Source organism: Pelodiscus sinensis, chromosome 3 (genome assembly GCF_052426305.1).
Source record: "Pelodiscus sinensis isolate ZL-2025 chromosome 3, ASM5242630v1, whole genome shotgun sequence".
In the NCBI taxonomy this organism is placed as follows: domain Eukaryota; kingdom Metazoa; phylum Chordata; order Testudines; family Trionychidae; genus Pelodiscus; species Pelodiscus sinensis.
Window position 1 is genome coordinate 20,561,726 of NC_143054.1, and position 13,759 is coordinate 20,575,484.

A 13,759-nucleotide genomic window follows, 5' to 3' on the forward strand; every position below is an offset into this window, starting at 1 on the left:
GGTCCCAATCATACTGAAACCAAAAAGGAAGTTCTAAGTGTCAGCCAACTGTAATGCCGAGTTACACTAAATTCATTGGGTTATCACACTAATTAGTGTTCAAAGGCATCTGCTAAAACACTCCTATGAACAGTAAAGTCTGCCCTTTCCATATTGGTGTCCATGGTCACTTACAAACTGGAAGTGGGAAATTTTAGAGATACTGTGTTTGGAGTTCTGTTAAGTATTTATGTTCATGAAATAGAGAAAAAATAGATAATCGACACAAGCATCATAGACATGAGATTGTAATATATTCAACAGATAACAGATTTCCACCAAATAAATTACATCACACTACAATAAATCTGCTTTTGTTTAACAGAATCTTTGTTTTCTTATAGTTTGGAAGCCCAGATCAAAAGTTAGCCTTAGCAACACGTATTCGTGGTCACGTTCTGCCATTAGCCCTGCAGATGTATGGTTGTCGGGTTATTCAGAAAGCATTAGAATCCATCTCACCTGACCAGCAGGTAAGTTAGAACAGTGGGTTTTTTAAAATTTTGTTAATTTTCCATAAATCCATTGTGTGCTCTATAAAGATTTTCAATTTTTACTACATTGTGACATATGCTTGAAATTAAATGAATGTTTTATTAGTGTAATTCTTCCAGCAAAAAAAAAAAAGGCTCGCTGGATATACAGTGAACAGATTTGATTATTACATTAACAAATGCAGTTTTACTGAGACAGCATCAGTGTAGAGATGTGGATAATTTAGTAGTGTCTTTATTCTTTTCCAGAATGAAATGGTGAAAGAGTTAGATGGTCATGTTCTGAAATGTGTGAAAGATCAAAATGGAAACCATGTTGTACAAAAATGCATTGAATGTGTCCAGCCACAGTCACTCCAGTTCATCATTGATGCTTTCAAAGGACAGGTATTGTTGTTAACTTCTCTACTTTAATCTAGGAATTCTATCATTAAATACCAGACATCATTTACCAACACAACTGGTGTATCAGTTAGATTAATATAACTTATAGCAGCACTTTTTTTTGTCCTAACTAAAAAAATAAAACCCTTGAATTATATTGTTAATGTGACGGAGCATGACCGTATATATTGGAAATGAGGCTGTATTCTATGAAGGAAATCTAATGCTCTGTGAATTTGGTGGCAGAAATACTCTGCTTATTATCAAGTTTTTCATTTCAGTTTGGAGACTGACACAATCAGGTTTCCTTGGTAATACTTTATTTTAGTTAACTATGAGTCTATCTCTGGTCTCTGTTCTTCATAGCAATAGAAGTAACAGCAGCTACAAGACTCCTGTAAAGAGAGATTTCTCCTCTCTTTCTATGTACTTTATCTTAAATAGTAATTTCTTTCCAAGGTTATCTACCTGATTCTACTCACTTTATTAAATTCAATCAAGTGTTCTCTGTGCCTGGATCAGAAGAAATGTCTGATATGAAAAGTGACACTGTGGTCATAATACACATATTTGGAAAAATAAGGTTAATATTATACTAAAGGCAATTCAGAATATAGTGCAACTAAAAATTTTAATAAGACTATCTTGTACTTGTCTAGTCTGAAAAGTACAACAAATTCAGAAAGATTATTTGGTTTTATTTTAGTAATGCTCCATGCACATTTCTTTACAATATCTCCAACATATCATTGTGTCTCATGCTTTACTGTATGGAGATAGATATTTTTGCCCTGTGATACTAATCTTTTATTGTGACTAGCAATACATGATTTACCAAATGGTGGCTTAATTTACTTTGAGTCCACTTGCTCTGTACATCAAAGTGTGTGGAGGTGAAGGGAGGTTTAAGTGGGTTTCTAAATAGAGGCCCTTGACTAAATTCTAACATAGTTCACTGGAGTACCTTACATTACTCCTTGTGTAATATAATGTAGTAATTGGGGAAAAAATGAAAAACATAGAACACTTTTGTAGTATAACAGAAGATAACTTTAATAGAATCATAGAAATATAGGGCTGGGAGGAACCTCAAAAAATTGTGTTGCCTCCCCTCCTCCCATGCTGAAGAGTAAGTAAACCTAGACCATCTGTGAAAGACGTTTGTCCAGTCTGTCTTTAAAAGACTACCATGAGGATTCCACAACCTCCTTTAGAAGTTTCTTCCCTCTTTAACTATGCTCTTAGACCACTTTTCCTAATCTGTAATCTAAATCTCTCTGTGCAGATTAAGCCAATTACTACTTGTCCTACCTACAGTGTCAGAGAGAATAATTGATCACTATCCTCTTTTTATAACAATCCTTAAAATATTTGAAGACTGTTTTCAGGCTGCCCCTTGATCTTCTGTTCTTAATACCAAACATGCCCAGCTTTTTTAACCTTTCCTCAGAGGTCTAGTTTGTCCACATATCTTAACGTGTGACCAGAACTGGACTTACTACCTCAGTTGAGGCCTCACCAGTACTGAATAGAGTGGGACTACTACTTCTGTCTTGCAAATAATGCTCTGTTAAAACACCACAGAATAGTTTAGCCTTTTTTATAGCTGCATCTCAATGTTCACACAAACTCAATTTGTGGTCCACTATATCTCCTAGTTCCTTTTCAGCAGTACTAACACCCAGTCAGTGACTCCCTATTTTGTAGTTGTGCATTTTTTATTTTGCTTTCCTAAGTGAAGTACTTTGCACTTGTCATTATTGAATTTCATCATTATTGAAATTCAGACCAGTTTGCCAGTTTTGTCAAGGTTGTTTTGAATTTTAATGCTGTCCTTCATAGCTCTTGCAGCTTCTCCCTGCTTGATATCATCTGAAATTTTTTACTTAGTTGATTATCCAAATCATTTATTGACAACATTGTACCAGATCCAGGACTGACCCCTAAAGGCTGCACTAGTTATGCACTCCCAATTTGACACCAACATATTGATAAGTACTTTTTGAGTACTGTCTTTCAATCAGTTGTACACTCCTTTATAGATCTTATTTCCCTAGTTTGCTTATGAGAATGTTGTTTGGAACTGTGTCAAGAAGCCTTACTAAAATGAAGATACATCACATCTGCTTCCACCCTATTCACTGGGCTAGTCACCTTGTTGAAGGAAATTAGGTTTGTCTGTCATGATTTGTTGCTGAAAAATCCATGCTGAGTATTCCTTATAACCCTGTTGTTCTCTAGGTAGTTACAGTTTGATGATTTAATCATTTGCAGGCTAGCTTTATAAACTTTGTGTGTGAGTTAATCATAACTTCCACATGTAAGTTTTAGGGATGTTGCATTTAGATTGACTGGCTAATCAAATAGTCACTGCAAATTTACATCAACTATTTGATTAGTTGATAAACACGCCACCACCTTTTGAAAAGTGAAAGCGCTGCGGGGAGCACTCAAGCAGTCCCCCGCTGGCCCTGTGCTCTGCGCAGCATGTAGCCCAGGGTCAGCTGGGGACTCAGAATCACCAGCTGACCTCGGGCTCTAAGCAGCGCTGCCACTTTGAAACACAGCATGTAGCCCAGGCCAGCTGCCCAGGCTGCACCTGGCATTTCAAAGTGGCAGTTCCACGTGGAACCCAGGGTCTGTCCTCTGGCTCCACACAGTGCTGCTGTTTTGAAGCATCTCCTTTTCTCCCCTCCCCGCCATCCTGCTGCCTCTTTCTGATAGAGGCAGCAAGGTGTGTGTGGGGGGGGGGGAGGGAAACGACTAGGCATTGTGTTGACTATCTGATAAGTATTTGCATATCTGATGTCTGGATAGAATTTAAGTAACCAGACTAAGCCAAAGAACTGTATGTTTGTGCCTTGTTACCTTAGCTACTAATGTAAGTTTATCTGCTTAGCTGAGTAGAATAGTAACAGAGATGTAGCCGTGTTACTCTGGTCTTGCTGAAACAAAAGACAGGACTATACAGCACTTTAAAGATTAACAAGATGGTTTCACCTAGAGCAAACGAACCTGGGGCAAACGAGCAAAGCTGCCCAGGCAGCGGGACTCCCGCCGCCTGGGCGGCTTTGCTCTGGTGTCCCTGGTCTGCTGTGGGGGGGGGGTCCAGCGGCTTTGCTGGACCCCCCCCCAGCAGACCAGGGGGACAGGAGCAAAGCCGCGGAGCACGCCTGCAGCAGGACAGCCCAAGCGTGCCCGGGCTGTCCCGCTGCGGGCGTACTCCAAGGCTTTGCTCCCCGTCTCCCTGCAGAACAGGGAGAAGGGGAGCAAAGCCGCTTTGCTCCTGTCCCCATGGTCTGCTGGGGGGGGGGATGCAGCTAGTGCCTACCCCTGGGGTAGAGCAGCTGGGGGCTGCCGGGTTGGTCCCGCAGCGCCGCTCTGGACCAACCCAGCAGCACCCCAGCTGCTCTGCCCCAGGTGTCCTGATTCAGCCGCTGCTGGTCAGTTTCAGCAGCGGCTGAATCAGGACGCCTGGGGCAGAGCAGCTGGGGTGCTGCTGGGTTGCTCCAGTAGAGCCGAGGAGCCGCGCTACTGGAGCAACCCAGCAGCACCCCAGCTGCTCTGCCCCAGGCATCCCCAAGTCAGCCGCTGCTGAAACTGACCAGCGGCTGACTACAGGAAGCCCCAGGCAGAGTTGCTCTGCCCCAGGCTTCCTGGATTCAGCCGCTGATCAGTTTCAGCAGCAGCTGACTTGGGGACGCCTGGGTTTCTTAAGTTGAATCTGTATGTAAGTCAGAACTGGCATCCAGATTCAGCCGTGGTTGAAACTGATCAGTTTCAGCAGCGGCTGATGCCAGTTCCGACTTACATACAGATTCAACTTAAGAACAAACCTACAGTCCCTATCTTGTACGTAACCCGGGGACTGCCTGTAGATGGTTTCTAGGTATTCGTCTGGCTCTTTCAATTTGCTTTTTTATTTCTCCGGGTGGGTAGTTGAGGTTTATAAATGCTTGGTAGAGATCCTGAAGCTTCTGGTCTCTGTCAGTGGGATTAGAGCAGATGCGGTTGTATCGAAGGGCTTGGCTATAGACGATGGATCGTGTGGTGTGTTCTGGATGGGAGCTGGAAGCATGTAGGTAACTGTATGAGTCAGGTTTTCTGTAGAGAGTGGTGTCTAATTTTCCATTGTTGATTTGTACTGTGGTGTCCAGGAAGTGGATCTCTCGTGTAGAATGGTCCAGGCTGAGGTTGATGGTGGGGTGTAGGTTGTTGAAATCTCTGTGGAATATCTCCAGTGTTTCTTGGCCATGCGTCCAGATCATAAAGATGTCATCGATGTACCGTAGGTAGAGAAGGGGTGAAAGGGGACGGGAGTTGAGGAAACGTTGTTCTAGGTCAGCCATAAAGATGTTAGCATACTGTGGGGCCATGCGTGTACCCATGGCTGTGCCGCTGATCTGGAGGTATAAGTTGTTCTCAAACTGGAAATAATTGTGGGTGAGAACAAAGTTACATAGGTCTGCTATCAGGTTGGCAGTGGTGTCCTCTAGGATAGTGTTTCTAATTGCTTGTTATCCGTCTTCATGTGGGATGTTGGTATATAGAGCTTCTACATCCATGGTGGCAAGGATGGTGTTATTGGGGAGGTTATCGATGTTTTGTAGTTTCCTTAGGAAGTCAGTAGTGTCTCGGAGATAGCTGGGTGTGTTGGTTGCGAAGGGTTTGAGAAGAGAGTCTACATAGCTGGATAGACCAGTAGTGAGCGTGCCAATACCAGAGATGATGGGACATCCGGGGTGCCCAGGTTTATAGAACAATCCTGGTCGGGGGTCGGAAGGTGTTTCTGTGTGGATTTGTTCCCGAGTAGCTGTGGGGAGGCTTTTAAGGAGACAGTGTAGTTTCTTTTGGTATTCCAAGGTGGGATCAGAGGGGAGAGGTTTGTAAAATGTGGTATTCGAGAGTTGTCTGGTTACCTCCTGGTTATAGTCGGCCTTATTCATAATGACCACAGCACCCCCTTTGTCAGCTGGTTTGATTATAATGTCCAGGTTGTTTTTGAGACTCTGGATGTCATGGTGTTCAGCGCGGCTAAGATTGTGTGTCGCTTGTTGTCGTTTGCGAATAATGTCAGTCTGTGCGTTGTTGCGGAAGCTTTGTATATAGAAATCCAGATTGTAATTCTGACCGTCAGGGGGAGTCCATACAGAATTATTTTTCCTTTGGTGTTAATAGGGGGGATCTGGTAGGTCAGATTGATGTTCATTGGTGGTTTGGAAATATTCTCGGGGGCGGTGAAAAAAAGCCTCAAGGTCACCACAAAATTGTATCCAGTTTGTGGGGGACGTGGGGCAGAAAGAGAGACCCTGGGACAAGACAGACTCTTCTGCTGGATTGAGTTTGTAGCTGGAGAGGTTAACAATATTATCCGGTGGGTTGAGGCAGTTGCTGTTGTAGCCACTGGTATGGAACAGGTTAGAAAATTTATTGTCTTTTCTTTGTTGTAGGGAATAGAAGTCTGTATAGTAGATTTCTTGTCTGGTGGAACAAAAGTCTTGCAAGGTGTCAGTCGGTGTGGATGTTTGTCTTGAGATGAGACGATCTAAGTTAGAAATGTCATTCTTGATGGTTTTCTGTTTCTTGTATAAAATACTTATCAGGTGATTTCTTAATTTCTTGGATAGTGTGAGGCAGAGACTTTCACTGTAGTCAGTGCAGTATGTTGATCTTAATGGATTGTTCACTTTCAGTCCTTTGAGTTCAATGTCCATCTTCTTGCACTTGGATAGAAAGATGATGTCTGTCTGTATCTGTGCAAGAAGATGATGTAATCGGATGGCTCCAGGAGCTGGGCTCATAGGCACAGCTCTTCAGTGTTGATGACTGGCTCTGAATGTGATGAGAGGCTGAAATTTCTAATACTGAAAGACATAATGTTTGTGAAGATGTCAGTACTTTGCAAAGTAGATAATATTAAATAACTAATTTTTTAAAAGTAAACATTAGTATGTCAAGTTTCAAAATTTTCAACCCTGTCATTTAAGGTGTTTGTGCTTTCAACTCATCCATACGGCTGCAGAGTAATTCAGCGTATTCTGGAGCACTGCACTGCTGAGCAGACTTTGCCCATTTTAGAAGAATTACATCAACATACAGAACAGCTTGTGCAAGTTAGTATACTCTTTTATTTATGTAAAGTTACTGTCCACTGTGTTTTTGTTGTACATTTCATTTTCTTTTATATTACTGTTATTCCTTAGCTGCTTAGGTATTTTTATGTGCATGTCCTTTTTTGATTTAGCAAACATTAATTTCCCCTTCTAGCTTCCCTCTGTTTCTTTACAAATACAAATGAACATACAGATGGTAAAAGCTTTTTTATGCACTTTTGGCATAATGTAGGACAGTGTTTCCCAATTTTATTTGGCCGAGGAACCTTTTTCAGCTTTTCAGAATTTAAAGGAACCCCTAGGCTTATCACGCAAAAAAAAAGGAGGTGGGGGAGGAGAGAGGGACCCACCAATTCATGAAAATCACATTCCTTCCCCAAGACCCTCCCATCTCCCTTCTGTGAGGCCTCATCCGCTCTGTTGCCCTCCTCTCCATCACTTGCTATCCCCAGCCCTTATACCTGTCTCAACCTAGTGAGAGTGCGGTGTGGGGTGGGAATGAGTGATTTGGGTGTGGGAAGAGTTGAGAAGTACAAGCTCTGGGAGGGAATTTGGATGCAGGAGAAGGGGCTGTTGGCTCAGGGAGGGGGCTCTAGACTGGGGAGTGCTGAGTTCACGTGGAAGGTTGGGGTGCTGAGCAAGCCAGGGCTTGTGGATGTGAGGGTGCAGGAGTTTGGGCTGGATATGTGAGGGGCTCAGGGCAAGGAGGCTGTGAGTATGATGGGCTCAGAACACCCCTGCTGGTTCCCTGCACTTCCCCCAAAACCATCCCTCACAATCCAAGGGAGTGCAACACCAGTTCTCTGCAGCCCCTCACAGCCCAGCTGAGCTACCTGTCTGTTCTGTATGCCGTCCCCCATCCACCTCAGCCCAGATGAGCCCTGCACTGGTTCCCTGCATGCCTCCCCTGCAGCACGGCTGAGCCCCGTTTCCCTGCACCTCCTCCAAGCCCCACAAAACTGCTGAGCCAAGAGCCGATTCCCTGTCCCTCCCTCCCCTTGAGTCTAGCCCCGGTTCCCGGCACCTCCCTCTTCCTGCATTCAAACTGAGCTCTGAGCTCCACACACACACACCCCAGCCCAGTCCCCCAGACTTCCCCACTCTGCAACCCATCTGAGCTCAGTTTCCTGCACCTTCCCCCAAACCATGTAGACATGCTGAGCCAGTGCTGATTCCCTGCCCCTGCCTTTCTCCCTTCCCTTGGCTGTGTTTACACTGGCATGATCTTGCACCAAAGTGGCCGTTCTTGCGCAAAAATTTGCTGCCTGTCTACACTGGCCGTGTGTTCTTGCGCAAGTACACTAACGTTCTCATGTACGAAATCAGGGCTTCTTCTGCAAGAACTATGATGCTCCCACTCAGGAATAAGCCCTTTTGAGCAACTATTCTTGAGCAAGAGGCCAGTGTAGATAGGCAACATGAATTTCTTGAGCAAGAAAGCCCTATGGCTAAAATGGCCATCGGCACTTTCTTGGGCAAGAGAGTGTCCACACTGCCATAGATGTTCTTGTGCAAAAGCACAGCTCGCACATCGAAGAGTGGATGTGTTCTTGCACAAGCAACAACCAGTGTAGACATAGCCTAAGAGTTTCCTCACATGAGCAAAATGAATTTTGTATTGTGCACCAGTATTGAGTTCATATGGCTTGTTTGGATGTGCCACCCAAGTTATTAAAACATATTTTTAAACCTCTACCTTTTTCCCTCTTCTGCCATGTCAGCTCCCCTGGTGCCTGCTGCCCCCCCCCACTCCTCACCCTCCTCTGCTGTCCTGACTCCTGCTCTTCTCACTGTCCTCAGCCCTCCTGCAACCTGCCCCCTCCACCAGCCCTTCTCTCCTCCCTGTGCCCAATCCTCCAGTAGCCCCACTCTGATTATGTTAGCTACCCCTCCTCATCCCCTCTTCTAACATCTCCCTCTACAAACCTGCCTTGCCTCTCTCCTCTGATGGTGGTCCCTCCACTGCAGGTGTCTGACCTCCTGCTTCACCCCCAGAATCCCCTGGCACCTGCACGTTCCCTTAGCCCTGTACCCTCCTGGTGCCTCCCCCTTCCCTCACTTCCCCTGCCCCCTTTGCTCCATTTTTCCCTGATGCCCATCCCTCACCACCCTCTGCCCCCATTCTCCTCATGCCCCTCTGCCCTCTCACATGACTTGCTCCATCCCAGCCTTCCTCATGCCCACCCCTTCTTTCAAGCCTTCTCCCAGCACCTCCCCTCGCCCTTTTAGCCCCCAATGTCCTTACCCTCTCCCCTCCCAGCATCACCCTGTCCCCCTCCCACTGACACCTCCCCTCCTGCTCTGGGGCTGGGGCTGGGTTGGGAGGACGCGCGGGGGGGGGCCAGGCGGGTCCAGCTCCAGCTCCTGCTCCAAATATTGCTGGAGCTTGGGCACCACAAAACTCGCCGCCCACGCCTCTGCTGGCTAGCTGGCTCTCTCTCTCTCTTTTTTCAGAGGGGGCAGGGGAGCGCCAGCTCCTCGCAGAGCACCAATTGGGAAACACTGATGTAGGATATGGGGTTAGTCAACTGTATACATAGAATCAGCTACAGAAGTTTTTGAAGGTTTATGACCACTACAATTTGGCTTTATTAATTTGTGAAATTAATTTTAAACAAATTTAGCAGATAATGGTCATTCCTTGGCAAATCACAGTTTTTAGCAAGATTCAGATTTTGAACCTAAAATCCACAAAAGGACCGTGAATAATTAATCTTGGTGAAATGTTTTCCAGGTGTACTCTTGTAATTTTGTAATGGTCAGTTATTTTTTCTCTTTACACCTATGCCAGTTTTACTTTTCAAAGTGAATACAAAGATGCATAAGCCTACATGAGTTCCTCAGGTGGAACAATAAGAAAACTGATTTTTTTTTTTTTTTCAGGATCAATATGGAAATTACGTTATCCAACATGTGCTGGAGCATGGCCGTCCTGAAGACAAAAGTAAAATAGTATCAGAAATAAGAGGGAAAGTTCTAGCTTTGAGTCAGCACAAATTTGCGAGGTATTACAGTGCTCTTGGTGTTAGAGAGGTTCACTAACCTTTTAATCTTTTGCCTTTATTTAAAGCTGATTTTAAATTTTGACTAGCGCTTCTATTTGCATGAAAAAGTGAAACTTTAGAGGGGGTAGAAAATGCTCCAGGATAAAAAACATTAGAATTTCTTACAAAATCATTGGCAGCTGAGCAGCCTGCCCTCCTAGAAATCAGCCTGGTGGTGACCCAGTCACCCAACTTGTTGGGGAGCTCTGGTCCTGGGAAGCCTTGGCTCCACAGCTGCCAACTAAGCACACTGACCTAGAACCAAGGTCCCTTAAAGTCATGGCTGCCAAGGAGACATGAGTTTGGGATCCAATACTTCCAGATATTTGGCTCCCTATAAGTCTACCAGGTATGAGCTGCTAAGATGCCGGTGACTTGTGAGGGATTTTCAGTCTCTAAACTTGCCATCCCTCTGCATGAGTAGTCAGAAGCCTGGAAGCTTGGGCTTCCAAGAAGCCAGGCAGGCTTCACGCAATGTTTGGATGTTGAGTTGGAAAATTTCCTATCCGCTCTGATTTTGACCATCACCAACATACAGATTATCAGTATTTTTTCCACACAAAAAGAAAGCCCTTTCAAAACTAAGGAAATTAATCTTTTGGCATACATTCTGCACTTTCAGTATTTAGGGCCACAGTTGTAACATGTTTAAAACATTTAGACATGCCAATCTCTATTCAAATAAATTAGAAAGGAATATTCACAACTTTTTAAACATGTATAAAACACAATTACCTTATTTTTTTTCAGCAATGTGGTAGAAAAGTGTGTAACTCATGCATCTCGTGCTGAAAGAGCTTTACTTATTGATGAGGTTTGTTGCCAGAATGATGGTCCTCACAGTGCCTTATACACCATGATGAAGGACCAGTATGCCAACTATGTTGTTCAGAAGATGATTGATATGGCTGAACCTGCACAGCGAAAGATTATAGTGCACAAGGTACGTGATATGTAGCTTCATCGGCTTTTGGGAGTTTTTCTTCCCCTCTATCTTCATGTTTCCTGTCACCCCTTCTAATATACCTATTTGATATTTCTGAATTTACAGTACTTGAATTTCTTTAGAATCCACCTTGTAGAGTCATGATCCTTGACAGGAAAGGGACGGTTGTGGCTTAATAAATTAAGTGCATCCTCCCTTCTTTTCTCCCCCCCCCCCTTTTTTTCCCTAATGTTAGTGTGGTAAAGCAGTATGTACAACCAGGCCTCAGTTTACACTGTTGTTTTTTTTTAAACACCATGCAAATAGAACTAATGAAAACAGATACCATAGATCTATGGTAAATAAGGGCTTAAGTTCCAGGTTCACAATATGATCTCCCTAATTAATACAATACTACAGGCTTTATTTAAAAATAATGAGATTTAAATTTGCTACAGTATAAACCAGGAATTTGGAAACTAAGGCCCAGGGGTCAAATGCAACCCCTAGCTTGCCTAGATCCAGTTAATCTATGTAGTGTTCAGTTTAATAGCCATTGAAGTAATTGTGCTTAAACTCTTGGTTACTCACTGGCATATTGAGTAGCTGTCCTTCTTCGTGTTGGCAAACAGGAAAAACAAAAACCAAGGTTAAAAAATAGCTTTTCTCTTCTTCTTTTTTTAATTTCTCTAGCAATGTATAATTCATTTTGTCACATTTGAATAAACAATCTTGAAAACAAATATATTTAATAGAAATTAGTGTGTATGCTAAAATTAAATGTAGATAACCAGTACTAATCAAACTTGATAGATTAGATTGAGATTTTAGATAGAACATAACTAGATTTTTCATATTGCAGATTCGGCCCCACATTACAACTCTGCGTAAATATACCTATGGCAAACACATACTGGCGAAGCTGGAAAAGTATTACCTGAAGAACAGTGCTGACCTGGGCCCAATCGGAGGACCACCAAATGGGATGCTGTGAAAGACCATACATACAGGCAGCAGCTTGAATGAAAGAAATTTTTCATTGTGAATTATCAAAACCCACAACTTAACTATAAATGTTCTGATTTTTTTTAAATCTATTTATTGACTCTGTTCATCCATTTGTAAAATTTTTATTGTTCTTGTGTATATTTTTGGGGAGTGAATTATAAAATATCTCCAGTCCTGGCCCGGAGACCTATCAGATTGAATTGTTGACAAAGCACAGAATGCCTGTATATGATGTAATTGTATCAAAATAGCTGTCACATATTTTGTAAATTTTTACCTTGTAAAGTCACTGAAAAATAGTTTTTAAAGGGAAAAAGTACATTATTCTTTTAATACACTGGCTTGCAATCTGGTAGGTCTACCCACCATAATAGCACAACAGGTTTCTAGAGTTGTAAATAGAATTAGTCTTTTTTCCCCCCTTTGTGTGGAGTCTTTTATACCAGATTAAAATTGATCAACTGCATAAGTATTATTTAACGTGTCACAGAAAGTTAAGTTGGATTTTGGTGGTTCACAACATATTATCAAATATTAAAAAAGGGCACAGCAAATTAAAGTAGGTATTGACAAAACAATGGGAACTTTAAAGACAGGCTTTCATCATTTGCTCTGGACATGATTTTTTTAATGCAATGCCCTAATATTTTCTCTAGCAATGTATAAAAAAAGTGATGTATATACTTATATATTTAATTGTTGTACAAGGTAGAGGAATAAAATCATGGTGGTACTTCCATACAATAAAGTACTGTCTGAATAGAGAATAATCCTGCATTAACTTTACAGTCAGTTTTGCAATGCAGGAAGAGTAGAGATTTGTATTTTTTTTAATTTGCATTTAGAATTGTAAGACATGAGTTGAAAGTGTTGAGCATTTATTTTGCTTTCTCACAGTAGATGCAAAAAAGTAGGTATTGATGGTGGAGAAAAGGGGCCACTGAACAGTAAACTTGATAGCTCAACATGTAAGCATGATTAAATATTCAGATAGCTTTTTTGCTTCCTATAAATATTTGCATTGTATACGTGTAGTTAATAGATGTAAGTTTACAGTTTGAAAACAAATCTCTTGTTTCAATGTTTATTACAAGCCTTGCTAATTTAGTAGTGATGCTTACCTTGGTTGTACAGATGTACATTTGTAAACCTTTCATGCTGTAAATGTAATTTGTTTTACCCCCTTTGGGGACAAAAATTTGCATTTTAGTGTATATTCATATCCTCCTCCCCTCTTTGCCCTGGCATATAGTGTTGTATAATGTAAATTTATTTCAGCAAATCAAGAGTGATTTTTTTAAAAAATTCTATCTTTATATGGTTTCAAAAATATGAACCAGCTTTCTTTTTATCTATTGTGAGAAACATTATGTTTTCTTTATAACATAGCTGTTGATTCTGTTAATATGGACCTTTTGGGAAATGAATCAGTTGAAAATTTGTCAGGATAATAAGAATAGTAAGCAAGAAATGGACTGAAATATTTGGTTACCTGAAAAACCAATGCTTCTTCCATCTTAATAAATGTGGCATGATTTTTTTGTACAGAAGAGTACTGTATTTTTGAATAGCCTACTCCCAACCTAAATCAAATATGTATGATACTGTCAATTTTTTCTCTAGACCTATGACATTGTAACAGTAATATGAAGATGATGTACATTTACAAGAGGCCTTATGTACATTTCCCAATGATCTTTTTAAGGCAGAATTGTGACGATATGTGTATAATTAAAATCGTTTTTAATCCTT

At 42.0% G+C, this 13,759-nt stretch overlaps 1 protein-coding gene across 10 annotated transcripts in view; it reads left to right on the top strand.

Annotated features, from left to right (window-relative positions):
• PUM2 (pumilio RNA binding family member 2) overlaps nt 1-13,759 on the top strand; it is a 129,995-nt gene extending 116,236 nt beyond the window's left edge. For all 10 annotated transcript variants that reach the window (XM_006137572.5, XM_075923436.2, XM_075923435.2 and 7 more), the window contains 6 exons: nt 384-512; nt 783-920; nt 6,905-7,030; nt 9,914-10,035; nt 10,825-11,017; nt 11,862-13,759. In XM_006137572.5, the coding sequence (XP_006137634.1) occupies nt 384-512; nt 783-920; nt 6,905-7,030; nt 9,914-10,035; nt 10,825-11,017; nt 11,862-11,993 (840 nt within the window). In that variant the 3' untranslated portion in view covers nt 11,994-13,759. The remainder of the gene's footprint in view (nt 1-383; nt 513-782; nt 921-6,904; nt 7,031-9,913; nt 10,036-10,824; nt 11,018-11,861) is intronic.